A 17090-nucleotide genomic window follows, 5' to 3' on the forward strand; every position below is an offset into this window, starting at 1 on the left:
TATGCTTGTCCTTGGAACATCTTTCGCGTATTCGAGGTTTGTAGTTGAAAAGTTTACTGTAAAAAAAAAAAATCAAAAACAAAAAAATGTATTGTTTTTACAGAATAAATTTATTGGAATGTGTACTGGGAGTAAGATTTGAGGTTGTAAACAACGAAGTTAGTGTAATTTGGCTTCATCTATGTAATGTGAGGTATTAATGTAATTCATATATTAAAGCAAAAATTGTTAACAGCAAGTTGACAATAGAATCAAGTGCAGGTGAGGGTTTTCTTTTTCTTTTCTTTTTTTTTTTTTTTTTGCACACTGTCTGGGTGTTAAGTGTTTTGTAAACATGGAGGAGGGAGAGGAACGGCTACATGATTGCTCGCACGTCTCAGATAATATTTATCAGCTCAGTGGACCCTAAATTCGCACACTTGACATTATCCAGGCATTGATTTGGACTCCCATTTCTTTTTTGTTTTCTCACTGTGGTGAAGAGCTAATAAATAACATGAAGAGAAAATGTGAGCTGTTCTGCAAGCCCGAGGCCACCGAGGACAGCGATGGTGCTGGTGCTGGTGGCAGCGCGCCCGAGTGGATGGAAAGCACCAGTCTGCTTACCCCTCTAGGGCGCACGGATTTTTAGTTTGCTTCTCTCGCTTAACAAATACCAGTTTTTTTCTCTATACTCATAATTCCAAATATGAAAGGTTCATTAGAAGATAAAAGGGATGCCAATCCAGTTCTTTCTCCCTTAGAAGTATTTTTTAGTTTTGAGTGCTGTAATTTAATTTTAAATTAACGAAATTTAATTAATTCATCAGAAATCCCCTTCATTGCTCACACTAAAACATAAGGAGAATGTAGATGACATTTTGAATTGGAACATGTAACTGACAGATTTTTAAAATAAAAACCCTAGAGACTACGAAACTGTTTCTGAAAAAAAAAAATACAAAATGTTTCCAGTTTAATAAGATTTGTTTTCATAAAAGGCCAAAAAAATTTATTAAAAATATACACAGAAATACAATAGAAATATTTCCAGTCACCGATAAAACCAGTATTCATTAAGAGTAATGATAAAGTTATCGATCTCTCCTTAGCTATTTAGGCTCACAAAAAAATTTTACTAAAAGCAATTTTTAAAACAGCAGTGAATATAATAGACTTTCCTTGGGAAAACATTTTCAAATAACATTTTAAAATACTGTGATGATTTGCTTTTTATATTGAGGTTAATAATGATGCATATATGTCTTATATGCAAAAAGTATCTCTCCAGTATGTATTTGTTGTTTTGAATTTTTTAATATGCATAGGCCATATTCACTTTTGAATAGTTTCATTTTCATTCTCACTATTGTAGGAGCTAAATTGTAATTGTTTACAGTTATATTTAATATGTGCAAACAATATGGAAATAGATGGTCAAGTTTATTCACAGATAATTTTGAATATATTTCTTTAAGCAAACCGTTTCTCAACTTCACTTTTCCTTCAAAGAAAGAAAATTTTACCCACACAAAACCACATGAGAGCTCACATACAGTGCAGAACAAGACTTTATGTAGAAGTCTTCCTGAATGAGAAGGGAGTGAAATGGGACAAAATTATCAGTCCCAGGATAACAAAGTCAGTAATCTAGAGAGGAAGAACATGAAACAATATTTTTATTCAACTTTTTCATCTGCCTTTGTTTTTATAAAGAACTCTGGTTTGTAGATACAACGATAGGCCAAGAGCTGAGGAAGAACTCCATATGCTATGTTTAATGCTAGAAAAAGGGTTTTCGCTTCTTCGGGGACTCTGTAGACATAAGCAGTTCTAGCATGAAGAGAAGCACCGATGTGAGAAAACTGAGCCTGTTGCATTTAAAAAAAAAGGGAGGGGGAGGTAAGCATGAATTCTGTGTTCAGTTGGATTCACAATGTGTTCTGGGCGATTCATTCAGACCCTGCTTCCTGTGCCCTCAAAACCAGTACTCAAGCAATCCATAGTCTTCAGGATTTCATTGAATTTAGGGCCAGTCTTAACATAACTGTTCAAATAAAGTAAACCTTCCTTAGCGAGGCTTTATCATGCCGGCTGTTTAGTCACCCACCAGTGTCCCTTACCAAACATCGGTGGCTCAGTTTAAAAGAAAAATTGAGCAAAATCTCGGTATTTTTGTTTTTGTTTTTTTCTGATTTGCATTCTGGAGATCTATTAGGCCATCACTTGTGGCTTACTAAATGTGTTCCAATGAAGATGAAGAAAGTACTAGAGTTTACAAAGTGGAAATATTTTTAATACAGCTATTTAAAGAGAAGTACTGAGGACCTCGGCGTCATAAATCAGTCTTTGACCTGTTCCCTGCAACAAGAGCTCAGAGCCCTTTGTTATATATTTTTTGTTTGTTTCTTCAAGCATTGGTTTTTTTATGCAACTTTAAAAAATACTAGTATGTAGGGTTGTCACCAACTTGGATGGGGGTAGGACTGTGGTTGCTCTTTATAGAATGGTAAATGTACCTGCCGGCAACCTTTTCAAGTCGAAGTCTAGTTTATTTAGAAGTAGAGCCAGTCCCGGTCAGCATCACCTGAGCTAGAGCTGCCGGTTGGTGCGTACATACTTGTTATAACATGCATTCAGGATGTATCTTTTTTGGTACTTTTCGTAAGCACAGGGGAAAACTTGATCAGAAAAGGCTTCCAGTGAGGATTTCTCAGGGTTCTCATATTGTTACAAAATGCAACCCTGGAGTCTGCGTGTTCGTATCTCACTGAAATCTAAACTGTATGTGAATCAAGGATTGGAAATTAAATATATCCAAGTGATGGATTATTAGTTCATCAGGATCAAAGTGAAGAGAGAAGTACTATAATCCAAAGAAGTCACAGAAGAATAATAAGAATGAAAAACTAAATAATTTGCTTCAAATTCGTATGAGTTACCTTACACTTCCTTCCGTATGAGATCAGTCTGTTCTGCTAAGTGGTTCACAGATAAAAGTGTTCCTTAGCACCTGACTTTATCATGGGAAGAAAAGGACACGCTTTCATCGGCGGCATGTGTATGGATTTCTATCAGTGACGGGTACTTTAACAGGCTACATTTTTACAAATTACTGGTACATTCTAGGGACCTCACAGTACAGTTTTGCTACTCTCTGGAGATAAGAGATTAGTGTGGTGTGTTACCAAGGACCAACACAGAATCTCTCCACCCCTGCGTTGTGACCCAGGAGGCTCTGGGAGGGCTTGGCCCCCAAACACACGTCCCCCAGGCAGATACCCAAACAGCGCCCAGTAGATGATAAGCATTCCATCTCCGGGCTCTGAAGACAAAAGCCCTTGCGAGTTAAGGGCACTGGAGAGGCTGCCCTGAGAAGCCGCTCTTGGGCAGTTCTAGGAACACAGACCAGGAGCTTGGCCCCTGTTGCTGTTTTTCCCTAGGGCCTCTTTTGAGTAACAGTGTTTTTCTGAATAATATAACCAAACTTCCGGACTAGAGGCCAGATATGAATCTTGACCTTCAGAAAAGTGGGTTTGGTGTCTCTGTCTTTAAAGACGCTTGTACACATGACAAAAATCACCAGGTTTGGGGAAATGCCAACCATCCTTTGAGAGATTATTAGGAGCAATCATGCCTCCTTGCATAGGGAAACCTGCATCAGAAGTCAGTGAATTCCGTAGGCTCTTCTCCTGCACTCCCCAGTGCAGTTAATACCTCATTTTCAAAAACCACAAAATCATGGCAACGTTACAAAATGATCATGTCCTTAGATTAGATTGTAAGCCCACCGGGCAGGTACTGTGTCTTATGTTTCGTGTGGCGCCTCTCGCATTGTTAGAGCTCAATAAACATTAAACAACAATGGTCTTGTGACTGTCAAAATACAAAAAGGTTCTACAAAGCACTTCTCTATTTTTATACCTATTTCGGTAGGCCTGTCTTCTCCAGAATTATTAACCGAGGGGTACAGATCTGCGTTCCTAATGCAGAGCGGTGGCTACAGGTGAGAAAGAAGCCTGGGGCCCTATCCCGCAGTTTCTGGCACTGCCTGCCGCTCTAACAGGTGTGTTTGCAGTGGGCACACCTCCCGCTGAGTAAGCCCCCGACCACTGCTTCCTTCCAACCCCTGTGCTGTCCGCTTTGCAGAGTTGCGAAGTTTCAGAAAACCCTCCATCTCCCCGGAGAACGGTTTCCTCCCCGAGCACACAGCTGCTAAGGGCCTGCACAGGCGTCCCGTGTGACGCTGCTCCCAGCACACGAGGCCTGCCGACGGCAGGGCCGAGAGCTCAGCCTGGCACCCGCTGGCTCTGGGCTCCTTGCGGCTGAGCTGTCACCCAGGCTCACAGGTACAGCTTGTGGAGCGCAGACATTTCTGCCGAATTCAGTGATGTGACATTGAGCCCCTAATCTTTCTTGCCATTCTAAACCTGCTTTCACCTCAAGTAAATTTCAAAGATAGGCTTTGATCCTTTTATTAGTGGATGATTAGAATGGAAAATGAGGCCAAAAAAAAAAAAGGGGGGGCAAAGAATGGTTAAATTTTAATAACTCCCTTTCCTTATATTTAGAGACAACATGGAAAGGATGACTAAAAGTCATGACCTTGAAAGCAGAAAGGAGAGGTGAAAGTTACCCTGTGTCCACATAAGTATCCTAGGCCAAAACTGATGTGAGCCCTGGGACAATAGCCAGGCTATTTGGCTGATACAAATATGAATAGTTAATCCAGAACTATGTCATTTTTTAGGGTTTTCTGAGCAGCACAGTCCAGGGGTTAAGAACACTGCATCTGAACCAGACGGCCAGTGTCCGATCCCAGCTCCACCAGCAGCATGACCTTGGGTTAGGTATGTAACCTTTTTGGCTTCCTCATCTAGAAAAGTCGGATAATAATGGAGCCTACCTCATAGGGGTTGCTATGCCCACTCAATGAGCTGATCTTTGTGGAGTGCTTAGGACAGTGCCAAGAGAATCACCTGTTCGTGATCTGGCATTCTCCTTTGCTGACCACTCAGGTGGGCTCTTCTTTTTTAGATCCCCTTGCTGACCTTTTGACGATTTCAAGACGGTCTGTCTCTAATCTTAATGCTAAATAAAGATGTTTACCGATGAATTACACTGGAAGCAAACTATTTAATTAGAATTTGCATTAGTATTCCCAATTATCCATGTTCTTCTAAATCTTTCAGGTTTTTCCTAATGGTTTCCATAAGGGAAACCAGATTCTCCACAGATAAGCTTCTAGACCCGTTTGTGAGAAAGGGCACAGCACCCGCAGTAGCCAGGGAGTGTGAGAGTCTTAGCTGCGAGTGGGAAGGGGCACTGCCCCACCCAAGGCGGGACTGTTCCCGCTTCCAGGGCTGTGGGTATTACCGGACGGGCGGCAGGCTCCCTGCCAAAACCCACTGGGAGTCAATCCCAGATCTCTTTCCCTGTCCCTCTGATCTTTAGGTAATAATGTCTGTTACACATGGCTTCAGATGAATGAGTCTTTGAGCAACACAACGCACTTCCTCTCCAGACTCCTGTTGGGAATCTTAAACCAAGGACGAAAACAGCAACAAAGACCCAGGGCGCTTTCTGTGCCAGGCCCTGTGCTAATAAGCCTTGTACACAGAGGCCCTCATTCAGCAACCCTCCCCCCCCAGCAGCTTTAGCAGAAAGCTCCTATATTATCCTCACTTTCACAGCAGAGGAATCCAAGGTGGCCAAGTTCTCGAGCTCCCCAGGGACAGGCTGAGACACGACACAGTCTCTCCAGAGATTGTGCTCTTAACCATACTGACTGGATTGTTTTCTTCTAATGCTCAGTGATATTTTAGCAGAGAAAAATTCTTCAGTTGCCAGAAGGTACTAATAATAAGTGGATCTAAGCAACCTGGAATACTTTTCAAATGAGATTTGAACTTTAATCCTACAATAAGAATTTTCTAGGAAAAGACACTTGAGTTATGAATAAGTCCCCACTGGTTCTTTGGCGTAAAATGTGACCTGGTTTTAATTTAATTTGATTTTTTTAAATTTTTATTTATTTATTTATTTATTTTTAGATTTTATTTATTTATTTGACACAGAGAGAGATCACAAGAAGGCAGAGAGAGAGGGAGAGGCAGGCTTCCTGCTGAGCAGAGAGCCCAATGCAGGGCTCAATCCCAGGACCCTGGGATCATGACCTAACTGAAGGCAGAGGCTTTAACCACTGAGCCACCCAGGTCCTGTTTCTTTTACTTTTTGATTTATGTTTTTGATTTTTAAAGACTGCAGATTTTACAGATTTTTACAGATTTGTACAGGATCTGAAATCAGGGACCTTGTAAGGACTTAACATGTTTTTTCCACTGACTTGTACTGATCTAGAAATTTTTCACTTTTTTCCCTATTAAATCAGAGTCTTAGGAGTCCACTAGGCTTTTCAAGAAATGAAACTTTGATAAAATTAGTGGGATCGTGAGTGCATAAAGCTTCTAAACACGGAGTGCGGCAGTTTTAGTAGGCGAGGGATGTGAGTTGGGTTATGGAGGGTGTTCTCTGTGATCAGTGTGTCAGATGGCCTCCCAAGACAAGAATTCGTTTTGTAAGCAAGTATTGGCTACGCAGAAAACCAGTTACGTAACAGTCTCATCGCGGGCACTCTGTTTCCAGGGTGATTTGTAACTTTTCCTTTGGCTAAACTCTGGAGTAGCTAGATACTAAGGCCCCGCGCAGAGTCCTGGGACGGTCGGACGCCCAGTTCTCAGACGACGCCATTTCTGGGTGGGGAGAAACCTGCTCCTGTCACTTGTAGGATCTAGTCTGTAGCCTCCAGCCACCTTGTCGCACTGGGCTGTGGTGGACAAGCCGAAGAGTTCCTGCGAGGCTGGGGCTCTGGCTGAAGCCGCTAGTGCTGCTGCCCAGAGCTGCCTGCTGGCCCCCTGGCCTTCCCGGGAGCGCTGGGCCAGAGCTGCTGGGCCTGGCTGCAAGCCTACCCCTCACCAGCAGCTACAATCCTGGGTTCGTCTTAGTGCTGTCACTTCAAGCGCACCCCCAGGCCCCCAAGGTGTGACCTTCCCAAGCCTCCTGATTGTCCCCTGTCCACCTGACTGGGTCCAACAGTGGCCTCACTCTTGTTAGCTTCCTCGATGGGGACGGTCCGGCTTCTGCAGCACGGCCTGCTACGGGGCAGACGCAGGTCCCCAGGCATGGAGAGGGACCGTGACTATCAACTGCAAGCTAATCCTCGAGGAAGGGACCGGTAAGAGTGAGGCTGGTGGGAGCCCCTCTCTCCTGGGCGGCCAGGAAGGCAGAAGCCAAGGTTTACTACCCGCTGTGACCTGCCGTAGCTCCTAAGCGCTCTCCCCACCTAATGCGGCCTAACCCAGCCTACCCTGGCCTAGCCCGGCACTCGCAGCCCCGCTCCTGCGTCCCTGCCTCCCAGCCCCGGTCTGGGGCACAAGGTCTAGCTTTGTGCCAATGGGTAGGACTCCACCATGGCTAACGTCTGCATGAGAGGAAGGATACGGGTAGAGAGAAACATGGGCACTGGGGTCAGACAGGATTCCAGATCCCTATTCTGCCAGTTAGTAACTGTGACCCCAGGCAAGTAACAAGCTGCCCTGAACCATCCCTTTTTTATATTTAAGTGAGGCTTTAAAAACCAAACAGAACTGCGGGGCTTGTGCTGTGTCCATCACTCCAAGCCTCCTGGGGCGCACAGGAAGACCACAGGATCTGCTTCCCTTGCAGTCATGTTGATGCCAGTCCTGGCTCCTAAAAATACCCCCCATGCCCTTTGCCCAAGCAAGAAGGCAGACTTCACTGTGCTAAGCCACTGAGTATTTGCTATGCCAGCAGAGCTCACAGCCTGGCCTCACCCAGACAAGTGAGCAGAACACTTAGCCTGCTTTGCCTCCCACAAAGTAAGTAGAGGAGTGCACGACCACTGCAGGGCCAGGAGCTGCAAGCAGTGGGTGTGCGATTCCTCCGGAGACAGAACCAACTGGACCTAGCGATGTCCTACACGTAGGGGTGAGGTCATGGCAAAGGCTGTTTGCAGGGATGGGCGACATGGAGGATAAGGTGTAGGGAAGGTCAGGAATGCTGTTTTAGACACTATCTCCAAGATTAGGATTCGGTCTAGGAGTCTGGGAACAGCTTGGCCTAAAGACAAAATCAGAAGTCAGCTTATAGGGATACCTGCGTGGCTCAGTCTGTTAAGCATCTGCCTTCAGCTCAGGTCATGATGCTAGGGTCTTGGGATCAAGTCCCGCATCAGGCTCCTTGCTCAACGGGGAGCCTGCTTCTCCCTCTGCCCGCCTCTCTCCCTGCTTGTGCTCGCTCGCTGTCTCTCTGACAAATAAATAAAATTTTTAAAAAGTCAGCTTAAGTTGGTATTGAAAGATACTGGCCTGAGGAGTCGGCTGTTCGGAGGCCTGCAAAGAGCAAATAGTAGTTCTCTTCCATCTTAAGTCCTTCAAGGAAAGGACAGGAACCCTTACTTCCAGATGCTGTACCAACTTTTTGGTACTAATATTCTAATTCTGTAATTGAGAATTACCTCAGACTAGAAGGATTTAGCTCAAAGTGTTAAACCCTGACCACCACAGCTGTTTTCCAGCCTGTAAACGCCAGGGCGTCGTGCTGCCTTCCCACACCAGGACTATGACGGACACTGTCCAGATGAGCCTTGTTCTGCTCGAAAAGAGCAAGATGCAAGAGTGACTTTATAAGGTAGATTCATTTGTTTCTTTTTTATTTATAGTGAGAAGTGGGGAAAGAAAAATTACTGAATAATTTTCTTCCCTGTTCATAAGATCAGTTTGTCTTGCCAACTGTTAGCTTGTAAAAATGTACTTTGAGTAAGATTGCACTTCCACAGGTAATTTTATTTCCAGTTCAATGAAGTAAGCATTCACTGAACGCTCGCTAAGTGTTCCGTGCTTAGAGGCCAGGGGCTGGACTGAGTAGCAGGGGGGAAGGAGAGGCATGACTGGGGGCAGAATGTTCTCCAACCCGGTTTCCCTGGCTCAGTGCAGGGTAGCACAACAGAATTCTGACATCTTTGGTGTGATATAGACATCTACAAGGTGACAGCTCTCCATTCTTGTTAGTAGCCATGGTGTTCAGAGATGGGGAAACCGCCCCAGAGAACCAGCAGGGCCCCTTGCTGGGTGTGTGACCGGGACAGATCGCTAACCTCCCTGGGCCTCAGCTTCCTCCCCTGTACAGCCGGGTGACACACTGCCACATGGTTATAGCACGATCTGAATGAAATGCATATGCAGAAATGCCTCCCAAGGCACTGGGGAACCGAAGGGGATGAGTCTAGGACCCGCTTCCCACCCCCCGGAAACACCAAGCAGAGATGTTTCTCGGATTCCCGACAAGGATAGCCAGACCCCCAGCGGACGTTGTGAACGGAGGGTATGTTTAGTACCTGCGCTAGACCTCCGGCGTGCATCAGTGTGACGTCGGGCATCCAGGAGCATCCAGGAACCACCAAGCCATAGAGCGCAAACACGAAGTAAGGGACAGAGTAGAACAGATACGCCAGCATCTGCATTGAACAGAGAAATAACATCATCAGCAACTTCACAGTCAGCCCCGCCTGATGAAAAGCACAAAAGATGAACGTTTTTATCTCTGAGAATATTCACTCCCGTTTCCCACATGGGTGCCCATGTTCCCATTCTTAAAGAACCGAACACCCATGTTAGAAAGACCACGGGCTTCATAACTACTTGACCTGGATTTTAGGATAAGCAGCGGGATCCTTTAGGTAGGGCTCTTGAAACTGCGTGTAAAATCGGCAGAGCTCAGCCGGGCAATCCAAAGCAATCTGGGAACAAAAACAAATTCATTACATAGTTGCAATCACCTCGGATCCTCAGCGTGCGTGCGCTGGGAGGGCTAAAGGTTCCAGGTTCAGCCACAGACCACTTTAACGGCATATGGGAGTAGAAGTTTATCAGTAGGAGGGAAGAGAAAAGCAGTGGTCTGCAGATCTGCTCCGAGGAGACGAAGAGATTAACAGTGGAGCAGGAAATACCTGACGCCCTATTCCTGGGTACTCCTTCAGTGCCAAGACTCCCACTGGCCAAAACACCGCTTCCGCCAGATGACCAGTTTCACTCTTCCCGGGAAGAAATAACTAGCCAGCTGTTCTGTGCGGGAAGAAAAGGACATCGCTAGCCCAAACTCCTCTCACTATGCTTTGCAGAATTTAAAACACAGCCTCCTGCGCTCTGCAGCACCTCACAGAGCACATGGCCGATGGGGGCAGTAAAGGGTGATCCGAAAGCAGGGTCCTGTGCAAAGCCATGTTCCGTGTCCGCCTTGAGAGGGAACAGAGCAGAGCAGAACAGAGTGGGTCACAGCAGACTCCTGGCCACGGAAGAGACACAGTCTCCTTGGCACATCATCAGGTCCCTCTGAGTCACCTCCCTCCTGCATCACTTGTGTCCTCGGTCATAAATGTCCTGCCTAGATGACATCTGGGAACACAGGCCAGTGACGGAATGGGTACAAACAGGCCCAGGCTGAAAAGCCCATCTGCAAAAGTCCCGCGCGCATGCCCACATCTTCCTTGCGCACAGAGGAGCGGACAAGGCTCGGCGGGGCTACAGCCGGGGCTCGTTTTTGTTGTTGTTCTCTTCCCTTTGCCACAGCAAACTAACCAAGGACCAGTTTTAAGGTCGCCTGGCTGGCTCCGTTGGCAGCACAAGTGACTGCTGATCTTGGGGGCCTGGGTTCAAACCCCATGTTGGGCCTGGAGATGAGTTAAGAAAAACAAAACAGTTGTACCGCTCTGTACTCTGAGTAAACCCTCCGGCCTTCTCCCTTACACCCCTTCCCTGTGCCACCCCTCCCATTAGCTGACTCGACTCCGGGAAATTTCTGATGATCTACTGCTGGAGACCAGAGCTTCTCGCTCTGAACCCAGCCAGCCGCACAGAGTGTACGGTTCAAGGACCCCCAGACAGTGGGTCAGGTACATCAGCTCACGCTTGCCACTCGCCTCACACTTGCTGTGCGAGCCAGCAGGCAGAGAGCAGTCACTGTCACCGACGCGGAGTATAATTACTCCTATGGTGCTGGCCGCTGGAATTCGTTTCCACTAAGAGCAAATCATGGTACTCAGCATTACGAAGGCCATCCACCAATAAAGATCGTAACTAGTGACCCTACGTGGTCAACACTTACCACATCTAAGGCCCTCTGTTAAGTGTTTGATGTTTGTTCTCTCATTTAATCATCAAACCATCACCGCAAGGTAGGTGCTGTTACTTTACAGCAGAAGAAGCTGAGGTCAGAGAGGTTAAGTCATTTTTCTAAGGCCACACAGCTGGGAAACAGCCAGGACTCTAACTCCTTGCTCTGGACCCCGCCTCACTACCCTGTCCCTACTCCCGAGAACACAAGGCATGCTCTGTGCCACAGTGTCACTGGCGTCTTCAGGAACGACCCTTCCCAAAGACAATGACATTTAAAGCAGAAACAACAAGGAAACCAAAAGAATGAGACTCTACTAGCTCATTTTTCAGGTACCCTAACATCGGGGAAGGAAGAGACTTCTGGGTGGGCTTAGTCTAAGGAGGCAAAGGAGGTGCATGTGGCAGCCCAGCGCTCCCCGGCCCCCGAGGGAGGAAGGCTGGGGGCCGACCTGGCGGGTGGTAGAGCCGCAGCAAGCCGGGCCGGGTTTTGTTGGGGCACTAGGAATCCGGATTAAATATATGTTTTCTTTAACACTCCTGTGATCTGTGCCGCTTACCAGTCCTCTAAACAGACAAAATCCAGTTGCGAGGAGGAGGCACACGACCAGCATTAAATCAAATGGTCTTCTCGTCAGGTCCTTTGCTTGAGCTTCCTGAATGACCTAAAATAAGAGTTTGTACCAATGAGCAGGCCCAGAGCGCCAGAGAAGCATCAGAGATCTACGGACGCCTAAGCGCTCTGGTGCTAGACGGTGAGAGAATTCTCTGGATGGGTGATTCGTGTCATAAACCACTGGCCGCCCAACCTAGGAAAATCGTGTCCCGCCTCCTCTCTGCTTCTGCTCTGCTCACGTGACATGAGGAGACGGGGCCCGGCGGTCCTGAAGGGCCCTTTGCGCTCTCTGAATCGTTCTTTTGGTTTTTGTTTTTATCTTGCAGTAATAGTTTTGTGATTATAAATGTAAGATACATTCATTTAAAAAGGTAAACCGTAAACCCAGCACATTATTAGGAGCCACTGTTTTCCTGGAGATATCGGTCTACTTACCTATCTGATCTACATGTATTTTTTTTTTTACAAAATTATGACTTTATGTATAACCAATTTTGTATTTGTTCTTTTGACACTTAACATCTACCTACTTTACAAGCACTTTCCCATGTTACTAAAACCTCTCCTGACACGTTGTGTGACGCGGAAGCCCTGCATTTCAGCCCTGCTCTCACTGTCGGACATCTGGGCATTTGCACCGTTCATGTGACGATGAGCGATCCTGTAGGAAAGTCTTGACCACATCTCTCTGACGACTGTCCGAGGACAGGGCCCTCGACGTGGGATTTCTGGGTAATGGGGTTAAATTTGCGAAGGCTGATGACAGCCCCAAACTGCCTCACAGAGCGAGTGTGGATTTATGTTCCTATCCGTGCTGTGTGACGATGGCCATTTCTCCCTGCCCATCACTGTGTCTGGACATTTACAAAATGATACTGAACAGTTTTCTGTGTCTCATGGCATGAGCGGTGTTGATACACTGATGCGGAGACTGTTTTAAAAGCAGTGGAGCCCAAGGCTGTGGGTACTTCCTGCTGTTTAACAACCACCCCATTCCTCAAAAGGATGTCAGTGTGTCACCCTGAGTGTGCACAGCAGGTGTCTAATTGTTTACAAATGAGGTTTATAAATTACAGTGCGTTTAACGAACTCCACTAAGTCTTAGAGTCAACCAAATAATCAGGTTCTAAAGATCGCTAGTAATTCACATTCCATGTTTCACTTTGCTTTATGGATCTTGCTTAAGGGTCTAATAACAATAAGAAGAAAAGAAACTTCGATGTCACTAGCTTAGAAGTAAAGACCTTAACAGAGTATCTGCCCGGCCAGCACTGCTTCACCTTGACCACCTTGGCGGTGAATGCAAGGGAAGTGTCTCAGAAGACGTCCTGTAGCCAGTCTCCGGATGCCTGGATCCCTTGGTAAATTAGACCCTGAGGCTGTGTGTGCAGCCCTGCCCAGCAGGAGCCCTGCAGCCTCCCCTTGGGGCGGTAAAGGCACTGTCTTCTCTGCAAGGGGTGCCCAGAGGCCTAAACACCAGGCCTTTAAGCGCCTCAGAAAAACCACACAGTCCACGCACTAAAGCAGGATCTGATGGGAACAGCCAGTATGACAGGTAGCACAGGGAGTTCCAGAAAGCCCAGCCCGTCCAGCTGCAGCAGATGTGTTCAGACAGAAACAGACCATCTCTGCCATTGTAACTGACTGTGACCAGTGCCCAGAATCCGCACCGTCAAATGGACTGGCCGGATGGTCCAGTGCGCGGAGGCACGGTTCGAGCCAGTAGCCAGGAGATGTCGGCGAGCCCCGTGAGTTTGGGAACAGGTTACAGTTAACATAATAAAATCACCTTTGAGGGATAATTATAACTTTCTGATGGCTGATTATAGATTCTGAAACCAGCCCAGACAGGAAGACAAGTATACGGTATGCTTAAGATAAAGGCAGGACAAATGCGGGTTCCATACTTCCCTATTTAAAAGAAAGAAAGAAAAAGTCAAAGTCAAAAATTTGCCAAAAAACATCTCTAAACACGAGTAACGTTCAGGACACTCAAGTAATTTTAACACCGTGCTGTGGACCAGGCAATATTCTTTATGAGACCAAATAAAACACGTCAATTTAAAACTACAAGGTACTCATTACCAGCACGTCCTACCTACCGTATTTTTTAAAGAATATTTAATATAATGCCCTGAGTGTTTACACACATAAACAATAACCTCTTTCACGTTAGCTTTCGAGAGCCTTAATACTCTTAATACTAAATAAAATACATTTATCGAACGTGTCAAAGAGTTACATATGATAAAAAAAAAAAAAGTTGTAAGAAATATTTGCACACTGCAGGTAGCCACAGCCACAAATACCCCCTCTGAATCCTAAACGTCAGGAGTCGCTGATTGTCTTATCGATCAGTGTACACTTGTGAAAGTTGCTCAAAAGCATTTAACAGGTGAGATGACAGAGGGGAAAAGGAAGAATTCGGCACGCCGCTGTCTGGTAGGCTTGCAATAACAACCCAGACAGCTTCTCTGTCTATGAACATTGTTTTAGAAGAGGAGAATGAACTTTAAGGTGAAGTTTCTTACCCACAATGTTTCCCGGCACAAAAACAACAATGCTCATGATAATAGATCCAACCCAGTAGAGGCCAATGGTTCTATAACTTTCCCTGCAACGAAAAAATCTTGGCTTAGTGCACTCGAGTTAGGATACAATTAGCAAAAGATGACCCACGTGGTTAGCATTACCCTAACTAGTAAAGTGTACGAATCGCAGCTTACTGAACCGATAGTCATCAGTCAACCCTAAGGGGCCCTAGTGGTCAAATTTCATCCCCATCTGTGATAAGATAGAACCCTATTTGTGTCCTTTTGATAGGAAGTACACGTCTACCCTGATCACCTGTTAAACTACAACACGGTCAGTCACGGTCCAGGGAGGCCTGCATCCCACTGTGTCCTGTGAGGCTCACGGCAGGGAAGGAAAAAGAAAGATCGCACAGGAAGGAAATTGGTTCCATGCTTTAAGCCATTGTAAGTACGAGTAACAGGATGTTAAGTGGACTTTCCCTGGTGTCAGAAGGATGAAGCATTCAGGGCCGTCCAGCCTGTGTCCTAACGGAGCGGCAGGCACAGACCCCGAATCCTCACAGGGAGGGTGGCCAGAAGCTCTTCCGGCTGGTACCCCTGCTCATACCCACTCCGTAAGGGGTGATGAGAGTCCTCAGGGAGATTCTCTGAAGGGGGGCAGAGGGGCCACACTGCGCTTTCTGCCCTGTCCCATGCCCCAAGCCAACGGCTGCTGCTTCCCAAGAGGCCAGTTCACGATGGCTGGGATTGTCAGCAGGACCGGCGAGAACCTTCCTAGCAGAGATTAACGGACCCAAAGAAGCCCCGACCCACTCCCGGCCGCCTGCAAGCAGAGCCCAGGCATTCTCAGAAATACCTGATGTGCGCCCTGGAGGCTTGGGAACGTTCATGAAGAGACAGGCTAGGACCTGGAAGAGTCCCAGAAGGACTAGAGCTGTCCCTGGGCTCATGACTCAGGGCGCAGAGGCTCGGGGCAGGCAGTGGGTCGAGGTGAATTTCCACCTTGTCTGGGCAAGAATCCATCGTTTTCTCCAACCTGGAGCCACGGGGAGGCCTGGGAAGGTGGCCAGGCTTGAGAGGATCCTGCCCCAAAGGGTACACCTTCTTGGGAACAGGGACACCAGCAGAAAGCAGCAGTGGGCGTGTCACCATGGGCAGGGAAGTCCCACGAATTCAGCCAGTGAGAGCGCCACTCACCTGAGGGCTCTGTGCCATGCAGTGTCCCGGGCCGGGGTCTCCGGAGAGCGCACCTCCGTGCCCCCCACGACAGGCTGGCGTATCACAACTGAGGGCACGGATGCCCAGAAACCAGAAATCACCACGTAAGACTGCCCTCGTGCCTCAGGCCCACGTGCATGAACATGCGAGGAGCCCCTCTGGAGAGGAGACTGTCCTTACAAGACAATAGTCAGAAGCGGAAGGGTCTGCCCAAGCTGTCCCTATGGCTGGGGATCGTCCAAAGGGACGTGTTCAAAGGCAGCGGTGCCAAGGAAAGACCTTGTGCTGACTCCGTCTAGCCTGTGTCCCTGGAGCGTATCTCCCCATTCCTGGGTACCTGTTCGTGCCTTTGCCCCGCCTGTGGTTTCCTTACACAAGCACGTCTCGGCGGCTAAGCTGACACAGGGACACACAAGCGGACGGACGGACTTACTCCCATGCGATGGCCGCCACCATCACCAGATACATCAGATAATGAGCGGAGCCGTCCCAGTAGCAGATCATGTGCCCGTACGCCGTGTTCAGATACGGCTCACCCTAAGGAGAGAGTCAAAGAGTGGTCGGCTTTCAGTCGGACGCAGACCGCCCCGCACACACCGGCCCGGGCTCCGAGGAGAGCAGAGCAGGGAGCTGGCTTGGGTTTGTCCGCAGAGACGAACTGAGGCCGAGTCCCACACTTCGCCCTGAAGCCGCTATTGCTGAAGATGCCCGTGGGATAGCCCTGAGCCTGCCTGGCCATCGTCTGATGCATTGGGTGACACGCATGGGCAGTGACACAAGGCAGGTGACATCACGGGCAACCGTGGTGGCACAGCTAACTCACCGAGGCCAAGTCAGATCTGTGACCAGGTGCACGGCTCTGGCCGGAAGGGATGCAGAGGGACCCTGCCCACCCAGCCACCAGCTGCGCCGCATGGCCACCCCCAGGCTCGCGCCTCTGAAGCTGCTCCACATCCGGGCTCTCAGACAGACAGACAGACAGACAGGCACCCCACTCCCCCAACCTTCCCAGCCATCCTACGGGACACACACAACTCAGTCCGCTCTACACACGAGAAAACAGGGCTCTGAGGGGTTCGTAGGACCGGCCTAAGGCCACATGGCGAACATCAACATGCAGCACACCATCAAAAGCCATACTTCTGAGAAACTAATTTTATCAACGTGACATTACGGCGTGCGCTACGTTTCCCTCCTCCAGACGGCCCGCAGACAGTCACGGGCTAATTCGCAGGGGTTCGGTGTCCTTCCGACCCCCCATTCTCCTTTCTCCTCCCCTCCACGTTCATGCTCTCCTGCCCTGTGCACCCCCGAGACGCCCTCCGTCCCGTCTGCAGCAGCCAAGAGGGGCCCCACTGAAGCCTCACGCGCCCAGGGCAGGGACAGCCCCGTCGTCCGTCCCCACGAATCAGATGGAATAAAGACCGTGGAGGAAGCGGCAGGAACACAGCAGCCGCACTCGTGTGTTCATGCCTGGCCCGCATCCTCCCTCTCTGACGTGCTCTGGCCGGACAATCCAATCCAAGGTCATGACTTCATTTCCCGCCGACACAC

The 17090-nt window shown here is 48.0% G+C and overlaps 1 protein-coding gene across 5 annotated transcripts in view; it reads right to left on the reverse strand.

Annotated features, from left to right (window-relative positions):
• TM6SF1 (transmembrane 6 superfamily member 1) overlaps positions 1-17090 on the reverse strand; it is a 29766-nt gene that overhangs the window by 1341 nt on the left and 11335 nt on the right. Inside the window, exons 4-10 of one of the 5 annotated variants that reach the window (XM_032341965.1) lie at positions 15970-16073; positions 14316-14398; positions 13574-13695; positions 11729-11833; positions 9704-9796; positions 9395-9514; positions 290-1850 (exon numbers count right to left, since the gene is read on the reverse strand). In XM_032341965.1, the coding sequence (XP_032197856.1) occupies positions 1659-1850; positions 9395-9514; positions 9704-9796; positions 11729-11833; positions 13574-13695; positions 14316-14398; positions 15970-16073 (819 nt within the window). In that variant the 3' untranslated portion in view covers positions 290-1658. Of the gene's footprint in view, positions 1-289; positions 1851-6193; positions 6572-9394; positions 9515-9703; positions 9797-11728; positions 11834-13573; positions 13696-14315; positions 14399-15873; positions 15893-15969; positions 16074-17090 lie in introns of those variants that run through there. The other 4 variants (XM_032341968.1, XM_032341969.1, XM_032341966.1 and 1 more) reach the window with 4 other exon arrangements.

Source organism: Mustela erminea, chromosome 5 (assembly GCF_009829155.1).
Source record: "Mustela erminea isolate mMusErm1 chromosome 5, mMusErm1.Pri, whole genome shotgun sequence".
NCBI lineage: Eukaryota > Metazoa > Chordata > Mammalia > Carnivora > Mustelidae > Mustela > Mustela erminea.